Source organism: Ascidia mentula, chromosome 8, assembly GCF_947561715.1.
Source record: "Ascidia mentula chromosome 8, kaAscMent1.1, whole genome shotgun sequence".
NCBI lineage: Eukaryota > Metazoa > Chordata > Ascidiacea > Phlebobranchia > Ascidiidae > Ascidia > Ascidia mentula.
In genome coordinates, this window is record NC_138573.1 from 938,676 (window position 1) to 957,119 (window position 18,444).

General features: G+C 37.1%; 4 protein-coding genes across 5 annotated transcripts; 3 read left to right on the plus strand and 1 right to left on the minus strand.

Annotated features, from left to right (window-relative positions):
* Positions 1–35: 35 nt before the first annotated feature.
* On the plus strand, positions 36–9,187 carry LOC145910257 (glutathione hydrolase 7-like). 2 transcript variants are annotated; one of them, XM_082997318.1, is made up of 15 exons: positions 102–242; positions 1,408–1,457; positions 3,517–3,688; positions 3,984–4,092; positions 4,159–4,313; positions 4,520–4,732; positions 5,065–5,272; positions 5,638–5,791; positions 5,854–5,969; positions 6,444–6,556; positions 6,624–6,776; positions 7,184–7,298; positions 7,619–7,745; positions 8,069–8,176; positions 8,344–9,187. In XM_082997318.1, the coding sequence occupies exons 3-15, from the start codon at positions 3,621–3,623 to the stop codon at positions 8,505–8,507; spliced, it is 1,803 nt and encodes a 600-aa protein (XP_082853444.1). In that variant the 5' UTR covers positions 102–242; positions 1,408–1,457; positions 3,517–3,620; the 3' UTR covers positions 8,508–9,187. The 2 variants fall into 2 exon arrangements, with proteins under 2 accessions (XP_082853443.1, XP_082853444.1); XM_082997317.1 differs by lacking the exon at positions 1,408–1,457 and having other exon boundaries at positions 36–242.
* Positions 665–2,118, minus strand: LOC145910584 (CMP-N-acetylneuraminate-beta-galactosamide-alpha-2,3-sialyltransferase 1-like). The gene is made up of 3 exons (XM_082997770.1): positions 1,741–2,118; positions 960–1,086; positions 665–890 (listed from the first exon to the last, which is right to left on the minus strand). Exons 1-3 carry the CDS (start codon positions 1,886–1,888, stop codon positions 665–667), a joined length of 501 nt encoding a protein of 166 aa, XP_082853896.1. The 5' UTR covers positions 1,889–2,118.
* A 443-nt stretch (positions 9,188–9,630) lies between the features above and the next one.
* On the plus strand, positions 9,631–10,155 carry LOC145910670 (vacuolar ATPase assembly integral membrane protein vma21-like). The gene is made up of 3 exons (XM_082997858.1): positions 9,631–9,693; positions 9,805–9,924; positions 10,002–10,155. Exons 1-3 carry the CDS (start codon positions 9,665–9,667, stop codon positions 10,153–10,155), a joined length of 303 nt encoding a protein of 100 aa, XP_082853984.1. The 5' UTR covers positions 9,631–9,664.
* Positions 10,156–10,180: 25 nt separating this feature from the next.
* Positions 10,181–18,259, plus strand: LOC145910669 (sorting nexin-25-like). Its single transcript, XM_082997857.1, has 20 exons — positions 10,181–10,737; positions 11,037–11,216; positions 11,330–11,505; positions 11,603–11,789; positions 12,064–12,157; positions 12,215–12,297; positions 12,367–12,433; positions 12,499–12,603; positions 12,856–13,050; positions 13,458–13,596; positions 14,017–14,141; positions 14,472–14,619; positions 14,945–15,081; positions 15,421–15,546; positions 15,742–15,865; positions 16,021–16,129; positions 16,286–16,423; positions 17,053–17,179; positions 17,643–17,798; positions 18,108–18,259. Exons 1-20 carry the CDS (start codon positions 10,181–10,183, stop codon positions 18,174–18,176), a joined length of 3,042 nt encoding a protein of 1,013 aa, XP_082853983.1. The 3' UTR covers positions 18,177–18,259.
* The last annotated feature ends 185 nt before the right edge of the window (positions 18,260–18,444 follow it).

Sequence of the window (18,444 nt, forward strand, 5' to 3'; positions counted from 1 at the left end):
TGAGTAATTTCATTGGCGACAATTTTGCCTCGGGGGTATTGATTCTTTTCACACGTTTCGCGAAGAAATAAAGCGTTGTGTTCTATTGTGTGACACCAGGCTTTTATGTGGGATAATTGCTGGGGCTGCCAAGATGGATTTTAAAGAAAGTGATGATGTTGTGGTTGCTTACAAGACGCCTGCAGCTAAAAATGGAATTACTTTGGAAGACGTTGCAAGCCCGTTGTCAGACGACCAAACAGGTAATTTCAGGATATTGTATTATTGTTAGCTTAATCCTAATTATACATGCAGTTTTCTTAATATTGTCAGGCAAGTTATGTTTTATATATCTTTGGTATACTAACATACAAACACTTTGATCTTTTCAATAGTTATGAGTTTTGTCATATAGCTCAATGCTACTGTTTTGATAAATGTTAGATTCATGCATTAAGTTAAATAACTATGAAGACTTTTCTTGGCCCAAATTTTTGTTAATCAAGTGTCTGTAACTTGTCAACAGCAATATTGGTCAAGGAGCCTAAAAGTTGTGTTAAACTGTTCATAGTTCATACCTCTGTCGGAGATAGAACATGTATATATTATTTTAATTAAATCATTTCAAACCATTGTTATTGTAAGAAAATGTATTGGTGTTTGAAATATTCACTCTGTTTATGGATTAATCGTATACACGAATGAATTTTTTTAAAGAAAGCTCTTGTATAATTGAACTTTCTGCAAAATAGTTGTAGTCCAAGCGTCCTTCGATTGTGTTAGTTATGCCTTGAGCATCGCTAAACCCAAATAGGTTTGTTTCGTCACATTCATGGAGAGCATAAACAAGAGATATTAATTCCAACGATGGCTGGGTTCCTATTTCATTCAACCAGTTCTTGTGTATATAACTGTTAAATAAACACATTAGTAGTTCTAACCAGTAATTGTATCAAATTAGTTTTGAAATATTTATTTACCTGATAAACTGTGGGTGAACAACAAATGATTTGGATAAATTGCAGTAAAATTGGATTTTGTTTTCAATTGCATTTAAAAACCATTTTAACTCTTGTGGTGCAAGTGGTAAAAATACACAGCTTGCTTCTACAACAGAAAAATATATTAGCTAAGATTTAGTGTTTCAGATAAAATAACATTAAAGTTATGGCACTTTAACTGGTTACAAACTGTTAGTAAAATCTTACAAAACAAGTGCCAAAACTCTACTATTATCTTCTGTCAGCATTTCGCCCCATAACAATCTATCACTCACTGTAGTGTTTAAAAATCAGTGGTTAAACATCATCAAATATTTATATCCGATGCAAGGGCTGAAGCTGCTGATCTACTTCGAAACTAACTTCTTCAAGTGTGCTGTGGCAGCTATGTTAATACCTTAAATCATTGTGTGCTGATGCTTCACAGATTTTTAAAGGCGTGACCTCTCACTGACCTACACTTTGTTGCTACTGTTGGTATGTGTAAGCTTAGATGCTTCTCCTGCTTCAATGGTGTGACTGCATGTTTACTAACACGATTTACTATAATCAAATGCAACTTACTAATTTGCTTTGCTGACTAATCATTTGTAGTTGGTATTAGTGTTGATTCTTTTTTGATTGATTCTTGCTAACACTTTCATAATATTGCAACATGTAATATGTTAAGGTTGTTTAGACAAATAGAAACAGACCATATGGAAAAACTGTCTGGTGAAATTTAGCCTATTATCATAAACTTAGAACTGAAAACACTTACGTTGTGACGGTGTCTGCTGAAAATTGTCAGTTGTAAAAAACAAATGAGTGGTTTTGGTGCCAAAGTTGGCTTCGTAATTTTCTGCATTTTTTCCTCCCATTCGAATGACAAAGTCATGTGAGTTGATAAACTTTATGAAAAATTTCATACATGACTTTTTTATGGTGCTAAAGCTTATTTGTATCTAACCTGTGCATGGGAGAAATCTTCCTTGGAAGCTGACTTCCCAACAACTGCACATCTTCGACATTTGTGGGCCTTTTCATCCACCGACCTCGAGTAAAGGTTCACATTTGGCAAACCGATCGAAAACAATTTCCTCATTATTTCATCAGTGTAAATATCGACTTCAGTTTCTTTTCTCATTTTCATCTTTCTCCACCATTTCAAAGTCATTTCATCAACTTCCAAATTTGCTGAGGTCCATTGGGCTTCAATTTCTGGATTAAAATACCTCATAAACCAAAGGAGATCTTCTTTTTCCTTGACCTCCTCCTCACATCGATCAACCTCTACCTCTATTTCCTCTATGTTTTCTTTTAAGCGTCCCAAAGGAATGATTTTTGTTAGTTTAGGCGAAGCCACTGTTTGTTGTCCATTCATAATATGGTGCTTCAGATTTTCATATGGGTCTGCATCACTAATTTGTGCGTAAACTTTTTTGCCAGTCCAAAGCATTAGTCCGGCATACATCAACAGAACCATGGCGACAAACAGAATTCTGATGATTCGCTTGGTGTGGATCTTTAAAATCTTTTTCATTCTTCTTGACTATCTGAAACTTAATAGTTTTCAGATTTTTTTTGAAACATTGTAAACCAACTAATATTTTTTACAAGATGTCACACTACTTGGTGAACGTCCGTTGCTACTAATCAAACCAAAGCACTTATTTCTTGCTTCTGTTCTGTAATATTATAAATGGTACAAAGCGTGTTAACATATGCAGTATGATACCCCAACTATGCTGCTTCCTTGCAATGTTGTCACATAACTTGACATACATTACTTATCTTAAAACAAAGGTATAAATATTTTCCTACATACCTTTGCTGCTATTCCTTGTAATTATAAATGTTGAAGCATGCTAAGATATGTAGTGTGCACCCTTGCTATGTTCCTCTCTGCAGCCAGTAGAGCAAGCAAGTTTCAATGATCACTTGTATGAATGTGATTTATGTTTACCAACTGCATTTTGTTAATGATTGTCTGTTTTTATCACTTGGGAAAAGTGATTTGATAAACACTGATGTGGTTTGTCTGCAAACAATCCAACATTTTAAATTTATATGAAAAATTTTTGACATAATTTTGTAAATATATTTTTAGTAGATTTGATATTTTGTGGTTGTGTTGTTGAAATTGCTGCGAAAAGTGGCCCAGTTTGTTATACATATCTGTATAGAACTCTACAATTAAATAATAGTTTAGAATAATGCGGAATCTAAAAAGTAGTTTAGAACAATTTGTTTTTGCATGCTTGTTTAATTTCAAATTGACTTCAGTCCTAATTATTTATTTGAAATATTGAAAAGTTTTAAGAGTGCCGATTTATTGCTGTGTATAACATGTTGATAAATTATTTATGCAAAGTAAATGTCATGCGTATTGTTGTTGAATCAATGCCAGACAGTGCAATAAGTGTGTTCTAATTACCATTTAATTGTGCAACTTCCCCGACATCATAAACTATTAAAATGCCACAAATACTTCCTGTCTGGACCAAATTACTAAGCAATTTGGATCAACGTCTATCATGCCTTTTTCACTGTGTAGACTGCGCGGTAGTCGCAATATCAGCTTCCGCTGCCATCTCTGTCAGTCCCACGCACTCCTCAGCAATCAGTAGCGACGGGCAGTCTTCAAGCAACGTGCTCATCATGTCTTTGGCACCTGAAGAAAGTTCGCCTCTCAGAGAAACTCGTAACGATCCTTTCTTAAGGCCGAGGTCAGTTGAGCTCGAGAAATATTTTATGAAAGATAAATAAAGTTATAAATTTGTTGCCAGCATTTTTTGCTTGTTTTTAACATCTTGAAACTTGGTGTTTCATGAAAGGAAGTATCAAATTTGTTGCTTTAATTGCTTGCAAATTTTACTTTTTTCTGGTTGATATATTATTATTTCAGGCATAAATAGGGAAAAGGTACTTTCAGGTTTCACTTATAAACAGATTTGTGATAAACTTAATAAATACTTTGCATATTTAAACCAATTTTTGGAGCTAATTTTTCTTGTCACACAGATGGCTGAGGTATACGGATGGGTTGTGCATCATCATCACCACCATGATAATAGTTGCCATAAGTGTCACAGTGGCTTTGGTCATTCAAATTGTAACAGGAGCAAGACAGGTATGTTGTCAACATATATCCATGTTAATATTATTGTGCTCTCAATTGCTGTTTCTTTCACTTTAGATAATTCCCCATGGGGGACTGATTTCAAGCAATCCGAATTGCAGTGAACTTGGAGTTAAATTGTTGAACTCAAGTGAAGCTTCCAGTGCGGATGCTGCTGTGTTGGCTGCTTTGTGTTTGTGTATTTCCCACCCACAAGCTGCTAGCTTAGGAGGGTAAGATGGTAATATTTTGTGGTATATAAGTAAAAGCATTTGTACTGTAGCAAGTAAACTTGACAAATGGTTTAAATTGATAAACATAATAACAGAAAAGTGGCACCTCTAGATTAAAATCTTTAAAATTATGGGTATTGTCATATATTTTATTCATTTTAATGTAATATTTCCCTGATTTTTAATACTTTTGCTTCTTCACCCAGAGGTGGATTTGCCCTGGTTCACAACCAGAGGGATGCAAACAATGCTACTCACATGTTCAACTTCCGTGAGCAAAGTTCTTCAGCTTTTCTAAATGCAACAACAGTTGAAACCTATTTTACCGGGAATACGCCAACCCAAGTAGCTCAGGAAAAAAGTATTGCTGTTCCTGGTCTTGTGAAAGGACTGTTTGCGTTGCACAAGCAGCATGGAAAGTAAGCGTAAAGTTCATAACCTCAAGTTGCTTTGACACATTGAAACAAAATTCTCAAAAATTTTGCAGAACAAAAATGTTTTGCATTTAGTTTTTGAAACTTTGACTTTAAAGGTTTGTTTGAAGCCTTTCAATATGGGAAACCCAATAGCAAAATTAAATCACGTTTATTACATGAAAATTAAGAACATGAACAATAAACAGCACCTAAAAAAAACAAGAGAGTTTTCAAGTCAGGCACCCATGCTTATCAATAACATTTTTTACACTGTACTGTACTTTTTGTTGTTGCCTTACTTGTTATTCCTCTGTTACAAAACTAATGTTTATCAGAATGCCATGGAAAAAACTTGTGGGCATGGCTTCCAAACTTGCAGCAGATGGCATCAAAGTGTCACCAAACCTTGCTCAAGCAATTCACAACCTCGATATTAACAATACATCCGCTGAACTGAGGGGTTTAACCACAAAAGATGACAACACCACCAAGCTGAAGGAGGGAGATGTTTTGAAACAGCCGTTACTTGCTTCTACTTTGCAGGTGAAATTGTTTGATGTGAATCGTATTGTTTATGCGTAAATGTGTACCGAGTATTTTAAAACTGAGTTCAGAATTTATGTGGATATTATTCACACTTTCGTATGTTTAACGTGTGATTATCCCCACATCCATACTTGTTGATCCAGTTACAATCATTAGGTCAAAGTAGAAGCTACAGCTTGGTTCAGTTTTGCCCTTTATACAGCTGTGGCATATGTATAGCTTACGATCACATCAGTTGTTGTGAGCTGTATCCTGCGTTGTTTTGTGATTGAAAACTGCTCTGTGGAAGGAGGGATGATTTTATTATTGAATGACAGCTTTATTGTGAAGGATATTTGTGTTAATAATTGCATACAATACAGGGGATCGCAGACGACGCGGATTCAATGTACAGTGGAAACATGGCAGCACAATTAGCTTCAGAGCTCAATACTCGGGGTTCCCTGGTAACAGCAGATGACCTCCGAGCGTACAACGTAACTGATACATACGCAGTTCCACACTCTGTATACGGAGGTATAGGATATTACACTTTCCGCTTGGAGGTCTCAATCATCCCATTCTCTTCCTGTTTTTAGATATGGAGGTTTGGGTTGCGGCGTCCCCAACTTTCGGGTTCATTCTCCATGCGGTTTTGGAAACCATGTCCCAGTTCAGCATCTCCGTATCTTCGGATACCGGTCGATATTTGCAGGTTCGCTGTGTGATTGTTGTTTATCGATTTCTGGCCGTGTACAAAGCATAGTGGAAGTAACTTTTGTGGCTTCGCTAAACTGTTTGCTGCAGAAATGCGGTTACTGCAAATAAAACACTTGAGTTTAACAATGGCACTTTGTTGCCGAACACAGGATCACTCAAGTTTAAACAGTTATACATTCCAATTTAGTGCTTATACGATACATCAGCCTTCAACGTAGCATTTGCTGATGCATTTTACGTTTTGTAAAATTTCTATTCCCTTGCGTTAGGACCACATTCTAATTTTTTGTTATGGATCATTACAATCACGTCATGTCCGTTTGCAGCTAATGGAAACATGATTTTCTCTACATTGCGTATACATTACTGTTATGTTTACAAAAATGGATATTTTGTGTCGGCCGTAATTTCCCGTCTTATATATTATCCTACATCCCATGTTTTAATTCGTTGGTTTTCGTTTGCTCAGCTTCACAGATTAATCGAATCGCTGAAGTACGGGTTCTCGTTGTTGAGTCAGATGGGAGGCGAGACAGGCAACAAGAACGTGACCAACTTTTTGAACATGGAGCCAAACCAAACGTAAGCGAAACAAGTGAACGACGCTCTGGCATCGTTTTTTGGCAAATCTCCTTCATTTCCCTTCCAGTCTGGGAGCCTACATAGCTTCGAAGATTAACGACAGTTGGTCATATGACCTTCAACACTACCTGAATGACTTTCAACCTGTTGTTCTGACGTCACGGGGTCAGGAGTACGTGTCGGTCGTGGGTCCTGATGGTTACATCGTCAGCATCGCAATGTGAGTTAAATTTCGTGAAAATAAACCGTTAAAATCTGATTAAAACCGGTTTGTTTTTAAACCTAAATTGTGGTGTTTGTTGAAACTTCAGTGACAGACCGTGACTGAAAAAAAAATTATTATCAGCAAAATTAAAAGATTGTTGTGTTTTAAATTGCTGGTACAAAGGCGAAGAAATTGCATCGCGGTGCCAAATTACGCCAGAAAGTGATTTTCCACATACGCACATGAGGGGTCACGTGACAAATTAGCGTCCGAGACAACTTTACCAAAACAATGTTGCAAGACACCATTATGTACTGAAAGTCCGAATAAGTGCTATTTTTTCCAACGAAATATCAATTTTTTTCCAAACCTCGACATCCTAGACTGGAACTTGTAACGCCATTTTTTCTATTTCTGTGTAGGAGTTTAGGTTTGGAATTTGGGTCGCAGCGAATGACGATGGGATTTGTATTAAACAACGCCATGCTCGACTTCTCGTGGAGTGGAAAAACCAACAGCTCTCTACAGGTTTCCCAGGTATTAACTCGTTCCCTGACACAAGTTTCCAACAACAGATAGTCTTGTAAACTGTTATATGGAACAAGTCATTGGGTCGGTACTAAATTCGCCAGCACTCGGCGCGGAACATCTGCTTTTGTCTCCAAATCTGTGCACCGAACAGTTGCAGTTGTATCGACAATGTCATACTTATATTTGTTCATTCAATTACATTTGTTTCTTACATTTGGTTTTGTGACCTGATAAAGCACGACTGGGAATGGATCTCAAACACTTGATTTTAAAGCAACTAAGGGCTACAATTTAAATGTTCATACTATTTGTTCCTTGTTATGCAGACGAACTACATAACAGGAGGCGTTAAACCCCTGTCTTCACTTCTGCCAACAATAATAACTCCAAGTACATCGAAATGTGGCAACTACACAATCCCAGGCACCACCCCAGGATATGTATCGGTGTCAGGTAAATTTGCATAAAACCTATTTCCCGTTTCTGTGTTTATTCCTTTGTTTTAAAAAAATAACGTGAAGAAGTGAATTTTACAAATAAAGTATTTAAAATCGGAAAGCCAAAGCTAATATGCTGTTAATCATCTTGAGTAAAGTAGACGTTTGGAACACTAACTGCTTTCATCATCCGTACTATTAATTGAATTAGCGACATAGTACTGATGATAAACGCAGTTAGTCCAGGTATTTTGCACCGAAACTCCCAAGTATTTTGCACTCAAATGTTGCTTAATGCGGTCAAAAAATTTTGGGACAATTTTGTGTTTGTCGTTTCAGGGTTAGCTCAGTTCGTTCTCAACCGAGCTCAAAAATACTCTTATAAGGACAGTATCAGCCTACCCAGACTTCACCAACAATTGGATCCATACCCAGTACAGCTTGAAAGTAAGTTTAACATTGAGAAATCAGTGAATATACACGGTCGGTAGACGTGGTTTCTTTTTCACCAAAAAATTTCTGTCAAATGACCGAAATGCCAGCAAAAATTTAGGACATTTTCAATTTATTTTGGTCATTTACGACATAGCGTTTTAATTTAATTATTTTTTTAGACTCGGAACCAAACGAGCTCGAAACATTCCTGAAAGACCGAGGGCACAATGTCACAAGGTTAAACTCAACTTTAGGGGAAGTCAACATTTTGCTTTGGACGCAATCAGAAGTTACGAGTTTCATCGATCCAAGGAATAATCACACCAAACCCTACCATTTTTAAAAAGAAATATCACCTAAATCGCACCAGTATGATGCTTGTAGATGTGGTACGTTAAATTCCTGCTACTGTAGCTACTTCGTAGCGTAGCAAGTCGCTTAGTTAATTGATAGTTGTTGTTGTACCAAAGATATTTGTCAGTTTTTGCAACTGTGACTTTTGACCATGCGTAAAAACCTCCGCTTCTTGGTTGTTGCTCTGTAGGAACTTAATACATTGTTACGCACACACCTCCGTCGAATTACACAATACGTTTATTTATTTTTGCGACACAATAAACTGTTTGTTGCTTTACGCATTCCTGCGACATCACTACTTTTAGGTTTTCATTATTTTTTTGCGTACATAGGTGTAGGTGTTACTGCTTGTAGAAAAGTTATATTTTATTTTTGCGATGCAATAAATCTTTTTTGTACGCTTTGCACATTTCTATGAAATTTTCGTCCATTTTCGAATCATAGTAATGTTCACAGAGCAATTTAAATCAATTTACTCGGGTACCAAATGCACGTTTTATGCAGAAAACATTTAACGTATCGTTGTTCTCCGTTTGCACTTTTGTTGGTTGAAATACGACACACACATTTTTCCTGAATTTGCTTCTATTTTTCGTTCAAGTGGACGCAATCATATATATCCTCTTAACTTTGCCGAAATGTTTCTATTAAAGTTTTATCCGTGGACTTTTGTTAGCGATACATTTACTGTTAGCAAGTAAAGTTTGAAACTGAGACCGTTATAAATGTTATATTCTTTGGAAATTGGGAAACAGATTCAAAATTATATGAAGAAATAATTCGTGGTCAGTTAGCGTAATTAGCTTCGCAGCCAGGACATTAGACACAAGACAGCGCACGTTAGCCGTTTCAATTAGCGATGAAGCCGAAAATAAGAATATGTCCGTTTAATTTAAGACGCTGTTGCTGCTTTATATTATATTTTGCTAGGTCTAATGGTCGGTTAGCACACCTGGTAAGGTATAAAAATGCAAACCTAGAAATTATACAATCACATTCGGGGCAACATTCTTGGGGACACTTCACATTTCTATGAATTACCGATTAAAATTTGTACCAAGATGGCGCCAGCGAGCACAAATATCACGTGCCATAATTTTGCTGAGCAATATCACTCGACTGTGACGATCACAAACAAGCAATATGCCGTCACAGGAAAAGTCTTCTTCAAGGTAAGAATAATTTGGCGATAAAATACCAACTTTATTGCAATTTACAATAAGATTTTATTCATTTTGTTGCCATTTGTTGCTGGAAATAACTCTGCCTTGTTTGTGTTTTAGCCCTCAGCTTGTCCCTCCTATGGAAAGTCAATCTGTGATTACCGGAAAAACTTTGGTGCAAATGCTGTTTTACACGTTTTTGATGGTGACGCTTCCAATTTCATCGTATTTTTTATCAAAGTATGGCAAGCATTTCGGAACAATACAAGTAACAAACTATGAGGCTTGATATTCATGACCCTTTGCCTTTTTTGCAGAAAAATGTTTTTCCAAGATATGCTCGGTTACAACAGTGATGACAGCGTTGTTCCTTCTGCCCTAACTGCAGTTGTTATGGTTCATGTTGTCTTGGGGTTGTTTATTTATGCAGCGTACACTGAAGACATTCCTGCCAAACCCAAGCGGGATTAAAGTCTGTTAGAAACCTAATAACACTATGTGGAAAAACTCTTTGTTAAAGTGGTCTGGACTTGGTATTGTCATATCGACAGTTGTCGCAAAGCCAAATATAATTTTCTTGGCTTTTAATTTTCTTTTGGCTTGTATTGCTTTGCTGTCTGGATGTGTTCTTGGCATTGCTGTCATTGCATTTATGTTGAACCACATTGAAAAACACCCAACTGGTGTTCAACTAGAAAATAACAAACAACAGAGACTTGCCAGACACAAAGTTGTTCGATTATGGCTGCGTTGGTCTTATTACCTTCAATTGGTGGCGATGCAAATCATGGAAAAAGTAACCGGAAGATTAAGACAAGCACCACTGGTAAAAATGCAGTTTGGAAATTTGTCGAGTACGACAAAGTCTTCTGGCCGTAGTCAAGGAGTTTATGAAACTATTAGGCCATATGGTCTTACTCCTCCTGATATGCTTGCCAGTGCTTATGGACCGACAGCTTTCGGGTCAGACTCAACAATATGTGTGTCTACCAACATAGATGAAATCATGCATCGCATCTTCGAGTACACGTACAGGGATTATGTGGAAATTTGGTTGGTTATTTTTTTTTGGAAATTTTTTTGTATTGAAGAAACACGTGGAAATACATTCTGCATTAATTGTTTCTGGTTGCATTCGAACCTTAAACTAAATACTGTAAATAATGGCCATCACTGGCCTTTATCTATTTTTTTATTTTGTGAAAAAAAATTACCCCACTTTAAAAACCTTTTGTTAAAAAAACAAATTTCACCATTCATGTTTGTGTTAGTTTAGCTTTTAACTGGTGAATAAATGTAGAAACTTGTAGTTCAATGTGTTATAAGCCTTACATAGCGTAATATTTTTAAAGGTATGGAAAAGTTAGTTCCGATAAAGGCAACTTCCACAAAATGATCAGAGCCGATTACTGGGACGTGGTGAAAGCGTTCAGTGAAAGGCTTTCTAAACTGGACACTGTAAATCTTATGATGAACAGATTTGTTAACTGTGCTCTGGAACATTTCAAGGAATTGAAGGTTACTGCTAAGTCGTAAGTAAAAACACTGTTGTATTCCAAAACATCAGATACTTAAAGCCCCCGTATAATTACTGTAATTGTCAGTATTTCAGTATAATAAGGTGTTTAATTAAATATTGCCACAGGACACCAGATGAGGACAAGCCAGCTTTTGCATTGCACCCCTGTCTGAGAAACCGAAACTCTGAGCTTGCGCACTTGAGGCAAATAAGCGAATACATTATCATTCTTACTCTTCCGCCAAGATCGGCTAAAATATCAAGTTTACGATACATTCTGCGAGAAGTGTTGGCATGCCTTGGTAAGGACCAATAAAAATCATTCTTTTATTGATTCCATAAACTTTGTAAAATTTATTGTAATTTAATGCATTCATTTCTATAATGCTTCTCCAACAGCACTTTCTCCAATGGTTGAAACTTTGTGTGATCCCGATTATCTCAACCAAACCATCTTAATGTACTTGCAACATCGCGATAGTGACCAGGACGATGAAGCCAAGGCATATGCTTATGCTGCCACTTACGAGGACTTCATAAAAATTATCAATGAATGTGCCAGTGTCAAGGTTCTCAAACAAATCAGGTTATTTTTTTAATTGTGCAGTTTTGCTTTTCGAGTGTTGTGAGTTGAATGACAAGACTGAGTTGATGCTTTTTGTTAAACAAAACACGAAGTCACCACAAAGTGACATATTCTCTGTCTGGCAATTTAACCAGTAAGATGGTTGTCTTCACTGATAAGACCTGATGGGTCAAAACAGTGTGTGCAATTGTCTGCAGCATAACTGATTCTCCACAAGAATTAAATAGTATTTTTCTTAACCATTTGTGTTTCTGATTTTGTGTTGCTGTGTTAGGTATCGAATTATGACGGAGATCATCCACGCCACGACAATAAGTAGTTTAAAGAAAGATCAGAAGAAAGAGGGGAAAGCTAGAAGCACAGACAAGGTAGGTTTAATCATCATTCATTCATCGAAAAATGGAAAAAATATTTACTATTTTTAGGGTGAGTTGTTAATGAACAGAAACCTGAGAAGATACATAAACCAATGTCAGGTTGCTAAGCAACAGTGCGAAAGAAAAATCAGGCAAGAATTTCATGAAACTGTCGCTAAATTAAATTTTGATGATTTTGTTACATTTCAATTCAATTCTAGAGCTCTTGGTGGGGATGAATATGGGTCAAAGTTCACAAGTTCACTTGGAGGTCTTGTTGAAAATCAAGTAAGCAACAACCACCCATGAATTTAATGGTTTTGTTCAACAAATCCCACTTTTCTATCCTACAGCTTCTTGCTTTCGAGGAAATTATGAAATCACCCATTGCCAGGAGTTATTTTCTCAAATATTTGAAGAAAACTGGGAAAGCTGCTTTGTTAAAGTTTTGGAGCCAAGTGTGTAATAATTTTCTTTAACTTATTTGTTAGAAAACTAAAAAGCTTACTAAAGCACGATGAAAAGATGAATAACATAGTCCAATTTTTATTTAAGTTTTTGTGGTTTAAAGAAAAGAAAATTTAAATAAAATGCAACGTACCAGTCACATATCTATTTTAACAGTTGTGCAGAGTAGTTTTAACTCTTGTCACAGTCTCTGTGGCATGTTGTAATTATTCAACTTACTCTGTATTGATGTAATAAATTAGGTGGATATCCTGCAGACGACGAAGCCGTGTGGAAAGGATCTCGCCAAATTAGTCAGTCAGATCTACAGCCAGCATATAATCCCTGGTGCCCCAGAACACATTAACCTTGACATCGACAAGGTCACTGTTAGTGGAATGCAAGACTGTGTCCTGGGAAATAAAACTCCTGTTGACTTCTTTACTGTCCAGAAACAGGTGCAACTAATTTTCCTCTCATTTTTAATATAAACAGTTAATATGTATAAGTGATTCATGTTACTGCATGTCAATACATGGTCACCCAACTGCGCAGGTCCTTACTTGGCGATCACAGATACCACAATGAGATCATTAGGTTTAGTGGCCACTGCCCAAAGGGATCTGCCACTTTTCTCACTAGTCTGAATGATATATATGAGTACAATACTAGGATTACTTGTTGGTTTTCACCCCACTTTGTATTTGTCACTACATTTTAATGCAAATAAATTCCACAAGAATATGTAGGAAACTTAATAACCAGATAGCGGAATGGACATGTGCAAACTGTGTCCCATTCATACAGTAGAATTATGGCAATATTAACTTTGCACCAGGAAATAACTGCTTGTTGTTTTGTGAAGATTTATGAAATATTGGAGCACGATCATTACCCGTCGTTCGTCGTTAGTGAGATCTACACGCGTCATTTAATTCCGGAGATATTGGATCAATCTGGTGAAACTTCCGCGCATTCGGATGCCACTGACATGTCCAAAGCTGGTATAACTGATATGTCGTAAACATTCACACGAAGTCGTCACTATTTGTCGTTTCGTTCGATGCCACATTTGCATTGGTGGCAAATAATTATTTAGCGAAAGACTGTAGATCTACTGTTTTGTTATTTTTGGCATATTTTGTTGTGATTTAATTTGTTTTTATTGTACATAGATACGTAAAAGTTATTTGACAAAATTCTGTATGTCAAATATACAGAATTTATGTAATTTTCCACCTTTTTGTGACACTGCATACCACGGTTAACCCCCATCTCTTACGATTGTAACCGGTAAAAACAACAACAGGGGTTTCCAATGAAGAATCCGCAATAAACACTCCCACTTTTTAATTTCTGTATTCCTGGTAGAAACCGCATGTTCATACAAATATTCGACCCAAAAAACTTATGTTTTGTTCAAGCGTTTGGAAGCAAATGTCGTTCTACCGACGTCTCTCTCGCTAACCTGAAAATCGTGGAGGAGAAATTGGAGTTTAAAGCCCAGGCTCTGGAGAGTTTGCGGACTGCATCAAAACTTAACCCGAAGGTGTGGGACTGATTTATGCCTAAATTCAGTTTATTCTGTTTTAAGGGGTTGTACTGAAATATTGTGAAGGTGTTTGCAGTCACTCATGTGTGCTTTTGCGCTCATGGTTAAAGCAGCGATTCCCTTGTGGGTTCTGCTGAAGTTTAGGGTTTCTTATCAAATGTAAAGGGTTCCGTGAGCTATACAAGTTAGTTTTGGGCAATATAAATATGTCGGTCATGCCATTGCGCAACAGACGCAGGAGATTAATGCCGAAAGGGTAAAAAACACGATAAATGTGAAAAACCATTGATGTTTACTGACTCGGTAACTTTTTCGTACTTTCGTCAGGTCAGAGATCAACTGAGAAACGAAATCCAAGCTTTACAAAAAGCCAAACTCAAACAACAACTTCACATCGAGAGAACAAACGCTTGGTGGGATAGTATTGGGAAATGGAATGCTTCCATTCAATCTGTTGCTCTGTCCGGTGACGAAAGTGAGTTCATGTCTGACTTGCTTATATATGCTGTTTACATATATCCAGTTATAAAGTGTTGTTGCAAATTCCGTCAAGGCAAAACTATTTTTTTAAAAGCAAAATAGAGCAAATTATCTATGTATTTGAGCTCCAGACACACGGGCACTATAAGGTCTCATCAATGCATCAGAGTGGTGTGACTATTATATACAATCTTTCAAACAGCCATGCAATGACTTGCCATCCGTCTGTAGCTCACAAATAATACGAGTCGTGTTTGCAAGGCCGCAGTTTTTATTAAAATATCATAAGACATAATGTGGAAAATCAACTTTCGTTCAAGGTCCAGTAGTTCCCGTATACTCGATCGTCGTCCATTGTTCTGGATCTCCGTTCCACAAATCATATGATGACGTCACTGGTTGGGTTGTGACGCGATCTCTCGACGAATTTCACGACCTCCACCAATCCCTCAGAGAAGTTAGTGTTGAGAGTTTGATAATTTTTAAATGTTTAAATGATAAACCCCTTGGCACTTGCATTAATATAACTTATTCGGGTTTCATTCGCGTGCACTGCAAAAGCCCATATTTGGGGGTAAAAAATTTAAACCTAACTGTAGAACTAGGTCTATAGAAATACTCAATGTAGGACTTTATAAAAAGCAAAAGTATCCCGTAGTTTGGACACGGTGTCATATTTAAATTTGCTTTTTAAAGATTTTCTGACACTGAAATAACATTCAGACTTTCGCCACACAATTGTTCTCTCCAGAAACTTTAAAGTAAAACTCTTATAATTGTATTCATGCGCTTGCAGTGTAGCAGTTGGTTGAAGAAGAAAACTCTTCCCAAGTTGGCTTTGCTCAGAATTCGAAATCCAAACGACAAATTTCTCGCTGAATCCAAATCTGCGTTGGATCAATACTTGCAAGATATTATGAAGGTACTTTTTTAAGTGCCCTGTCCTAATTAACAGCATTTTGCGAAAATATTTAAAACGTTTTATTTTGTGGTGTACAACTGTACATGAATAATCTGACTTTAAAAATCCTTGTTTGAAAAACTTCATGAGCATCAAAAACAATTTGCAGTGGACCGAATAAAGTTTACTCCGCAATTGAAATCGATTTTTTTGCAGGACGAAATCTTGAGCTGTAGTCAGATATTGTATTGTTTTCTGAGCGCCACCCCTGACCTTATTGACCTTTCACCTTCACTTGACCCCGGGTTGCCCAGTGGTAACGGAAAACTTTCAAACATAGGTTTGTGTGAAAATATCACCGAGATATAATTTTTCTGTGTTTTCTTTTTGCATAATTTGTATTTGGCGTTGACATTAATTTCGAATAATTTACCGAAAGTTGATTTTTATTTTCGTGTAGCGACCAGTGTTTAAAACTTTGATTTCATTTTTTAGGATCATTTCTGATGCGACTTCCCAAAGACATCATGGAGAAGGTCGTGAAGCAAGCTGAGGCGGAGGAGGATGCGGATATTGATCTTCCAGAAGAGGAAGAGGACGACACGTAAGCATGGCGCTTAAATTTTTAATTTGATGCCAAGAAATCAAACGTGTTGTCGTCAGGCATAAACGTACAAAAATCTTAGTGTTTTGTCCTGAGTTGTCTCTGGAATTTCCTCTAATATTTGACCTCAACATTCTGTGCATATTTCGCTTCCAGGTCTTTCAGCAAAGACTCGGTGGCCGCTCCGTTGTACCGACTTATAGAGGAAATATTCGAACTTCACGGGTTATTCAGATTCCTGCGTCGGAGTCTCATTATATTCGTGAGGGTTGCGTTTGGAAGGAGCATTAACAGGTATCACGTGTCTCCCACTGCCACCATTGCACTTGTGGTTATGGGAAGTTGTAAGATTTTTGTCAATCAAAAAACGTCAAAGTTGGAAATGAAAAGTATCTGTTGGTCAGATTAATATGCGAAGTTAATAGGTCCCAGGGGATCGTCCGATATATCGGTTTGATGCTGGCGCTGCCAAGGCTGAATGTTAAATTTACTCAAAAAGCTCTTCATGTAAAAACACTCGATATTTCGGTCGTTATCCAACGAACCTTTTTAAATTATCTTAATATCGGTTTGTCGATATTTATCGCCCGATAGTTTAAACATATCGTTGATTGCCGACCACTATTGATACTTAATATTCATATTACCAATGTGCTTACCACAAGCAGTAACTTGTCTCGGTCTATTTTTAGTTGTAATTTGTGGACGAAACAATATTTGACGATAGATTAACCTGCAAATAACTTGGTCTCGTCTGTAAGCGGTTGTCCGGCATGTTGGTTTGACGATATTTATCGACCAATAGCCTGAGTTCCAATTGTTGATCGATACTTAATATTCATGTTACGAGTGTAACTAACAAGCTGTAAGTGGTACCTGTGGATCATGAGGTAGAATAATACACTGTCGTTTTAAACCAACAGGCAAGTCCGTGAGACGAGTGAATGGTTGGTATCTGAACCTATGTTGGTTTGGTATCTTCAAACATTCGTCGATTCCATGTGGCCTGGTGGCAAACTGGGGGGAGCCTACCCTACCAGGACTGAAAATGTAAGTTGAATGTTTGTTGTCAACAATCTGGTTTCTTGATTTTGCTGAGCTGATAATGGCTATGGAGGCGAACACATTTTATTTAATTTCAACGAAGTAGCTGACTTTAACCAGAAACATTTTGTTACAAACAATTTTTGTTCTATCTGTGTTTGCAAAGCAGGTTTTGTCCTCTGCAATAAGATTATTACTTCTCATACATATATTGTTGGAACCCTGCCTATAAATAAGGGCTATGTATCTTTTAGTTTACTGTGTAGAATACAAAGTATATGCGGTAGAACTTAGTTTCAAAGCAAATAATATGGTTATGTACCCACTGTGCTCGTGCGTGCCCTCATACACCGACCACCGCCTTCTTGTGGGCTTGGGTTAATCCAAATATGGGAAGTGACAACCTTACCTACTGGAATCCAACACAACCTTCTAAACTTTGTTCCAATTAACGCACATTTGTTGGCAGGAAAAGTTGCAGACCAAGTTTGAGGTTCAGCACCGTTTACTTCAGAACATTCCGGAAGCTTTGAATGGTTTGGTCGGTCACGAGAATGCCCGCAGGGGGACGCTAAAGATGTTTCACGCCATACAAGACAAACGTCTCAACAAACATCTTTTCTACGTAAGTTTGGATTTGTGGTCTGTTACTGACGCTGCAAGGCATGATGTCCATGCAAAAAGGCTGCGCCGACCACACAGATGTGTTGATTCCTCTCGATCTTTCGTTTGGCAAACAACAACCGTAATTTGAGCTTGTGGTAGAAACGTTTGATAACAATAAAAAAAAATATTTCCCTAAGCAATTTTGACTTTAATATGAACACACTTTATAGATAGGTGATTTGTACTTTTGAATTGGTGGCAAACTCAGATAACGATCTAGTATCGTTTGGATTTTTACCCGAAGTAACTGATATTTTATGTTGTTTAGAACTTGCTCGCTGAAACTGTGGAAGAATTATTTCCTGAAGTTCTTCGCACACCACCAGCTGGGGAGTGAACTCACTACTTTCAACAGCGTGTGCAATATTGTTTTTGTGCAAGTAGTCGTGTTGTGTGGAAAGTCCATCAATAAAATTCATCTAAGTGTCAATTTCGTTGTGTTGTTATTCTTTGGATTTAATTAGTTTAAGATAGACTTGACTGGTTTTGACATAAATTAAGGTGAGGTTAGAACTACCGGCATTTTATCCTAATTCAGCCCACCAGATATGTCCAGTTGTCCAAATCTAGTTAAGGAGCACCAAATTCTACCTCCTGGCAACAAA

Bases quoted from the DNA above. Each gene is read 5' to 3' on its own strand.
- LOC145910670 (XM_082997858.1), top strand. From the start codon at position 9,665: ATGCCGTCACAGGAAAAGTCTTCTTCAAG. The intron at 9,694-9,804 runs GTAAGAATAATT...TTTGTGTTTTAG, and splicing joins CAGGAAAAGTCTTCTTCAAG to CCCTCAGCTTGTCCCTCCTA. The intron at 9,925-10,001 runs GTATGGCAAGCA...CCTTTTTTGCAG, and splicing joins TCATCGTATTTTTTATCAAA to AAAAATGTTTTTCCAAGATA.
- LOC145910584 (XM_082997770.1), bottom strand. From the start codon at position 1,888: ATGAAATTTTTCATAAAGTTTATCAACTCACATGACTTTGTCATTCGA. The intron at 1,087-1,740 runs GTAAGTGTTTTC...TTTCTGTTGTAG, and splicing joins TCAGCAGACACCGTCACAAC to AAGCAAGCTGTGTATTTTTA. The intron at 891-959 runs GTAAATAAATAT...TTTATTTAACAG, and splicing joins GTTCACCCACAGTTTATCAG to TTATATACACAAGAACTGGT.
- LOC145910257 (XM_082997317.1), top strand. From the start codon at position 134: ATGGATTTTAAAGAAAGTGATGATGTTGTGGTTGCTTACAAGACGCCT. The intron at 4,314-4,519 runs GTAAGATGGTAA...TTCTTCACCCAG, and splicing joins CAAGCTGCTAGCTTAGGAGG to AGGTGGATTTGCCCTGGTTC. The intron at 5,792-5,853 runs GTATAGGATATT...TCCTGTTTTTAG, and splicing joins TCCACACTCTGTATACGGAG to ATATGGAGGTTTGGGTTGCG.
- LOC145910669 (XM_082997857.1), top strand. From the start codon at position 10,181: ATGTGGAAAAACTCTTTGTTAAAGTGGTCTGGACTTGGTATTGTCATA. The intron at 11,790-12,063 runs GTTATTTTTTTA...TTGCTGTGTTAG, and splicing joins AAGGTTCTCAAACAAATCAG to GTATCGAATTATGACGGAGA. The intron at 12,604-12,855 runs GTGTGTAATAAT...GTAATAAATTAG, and splicing joins TGTTAAAGTTTTGGAGCCAA to GTGGATATCCTGCAGACGAC.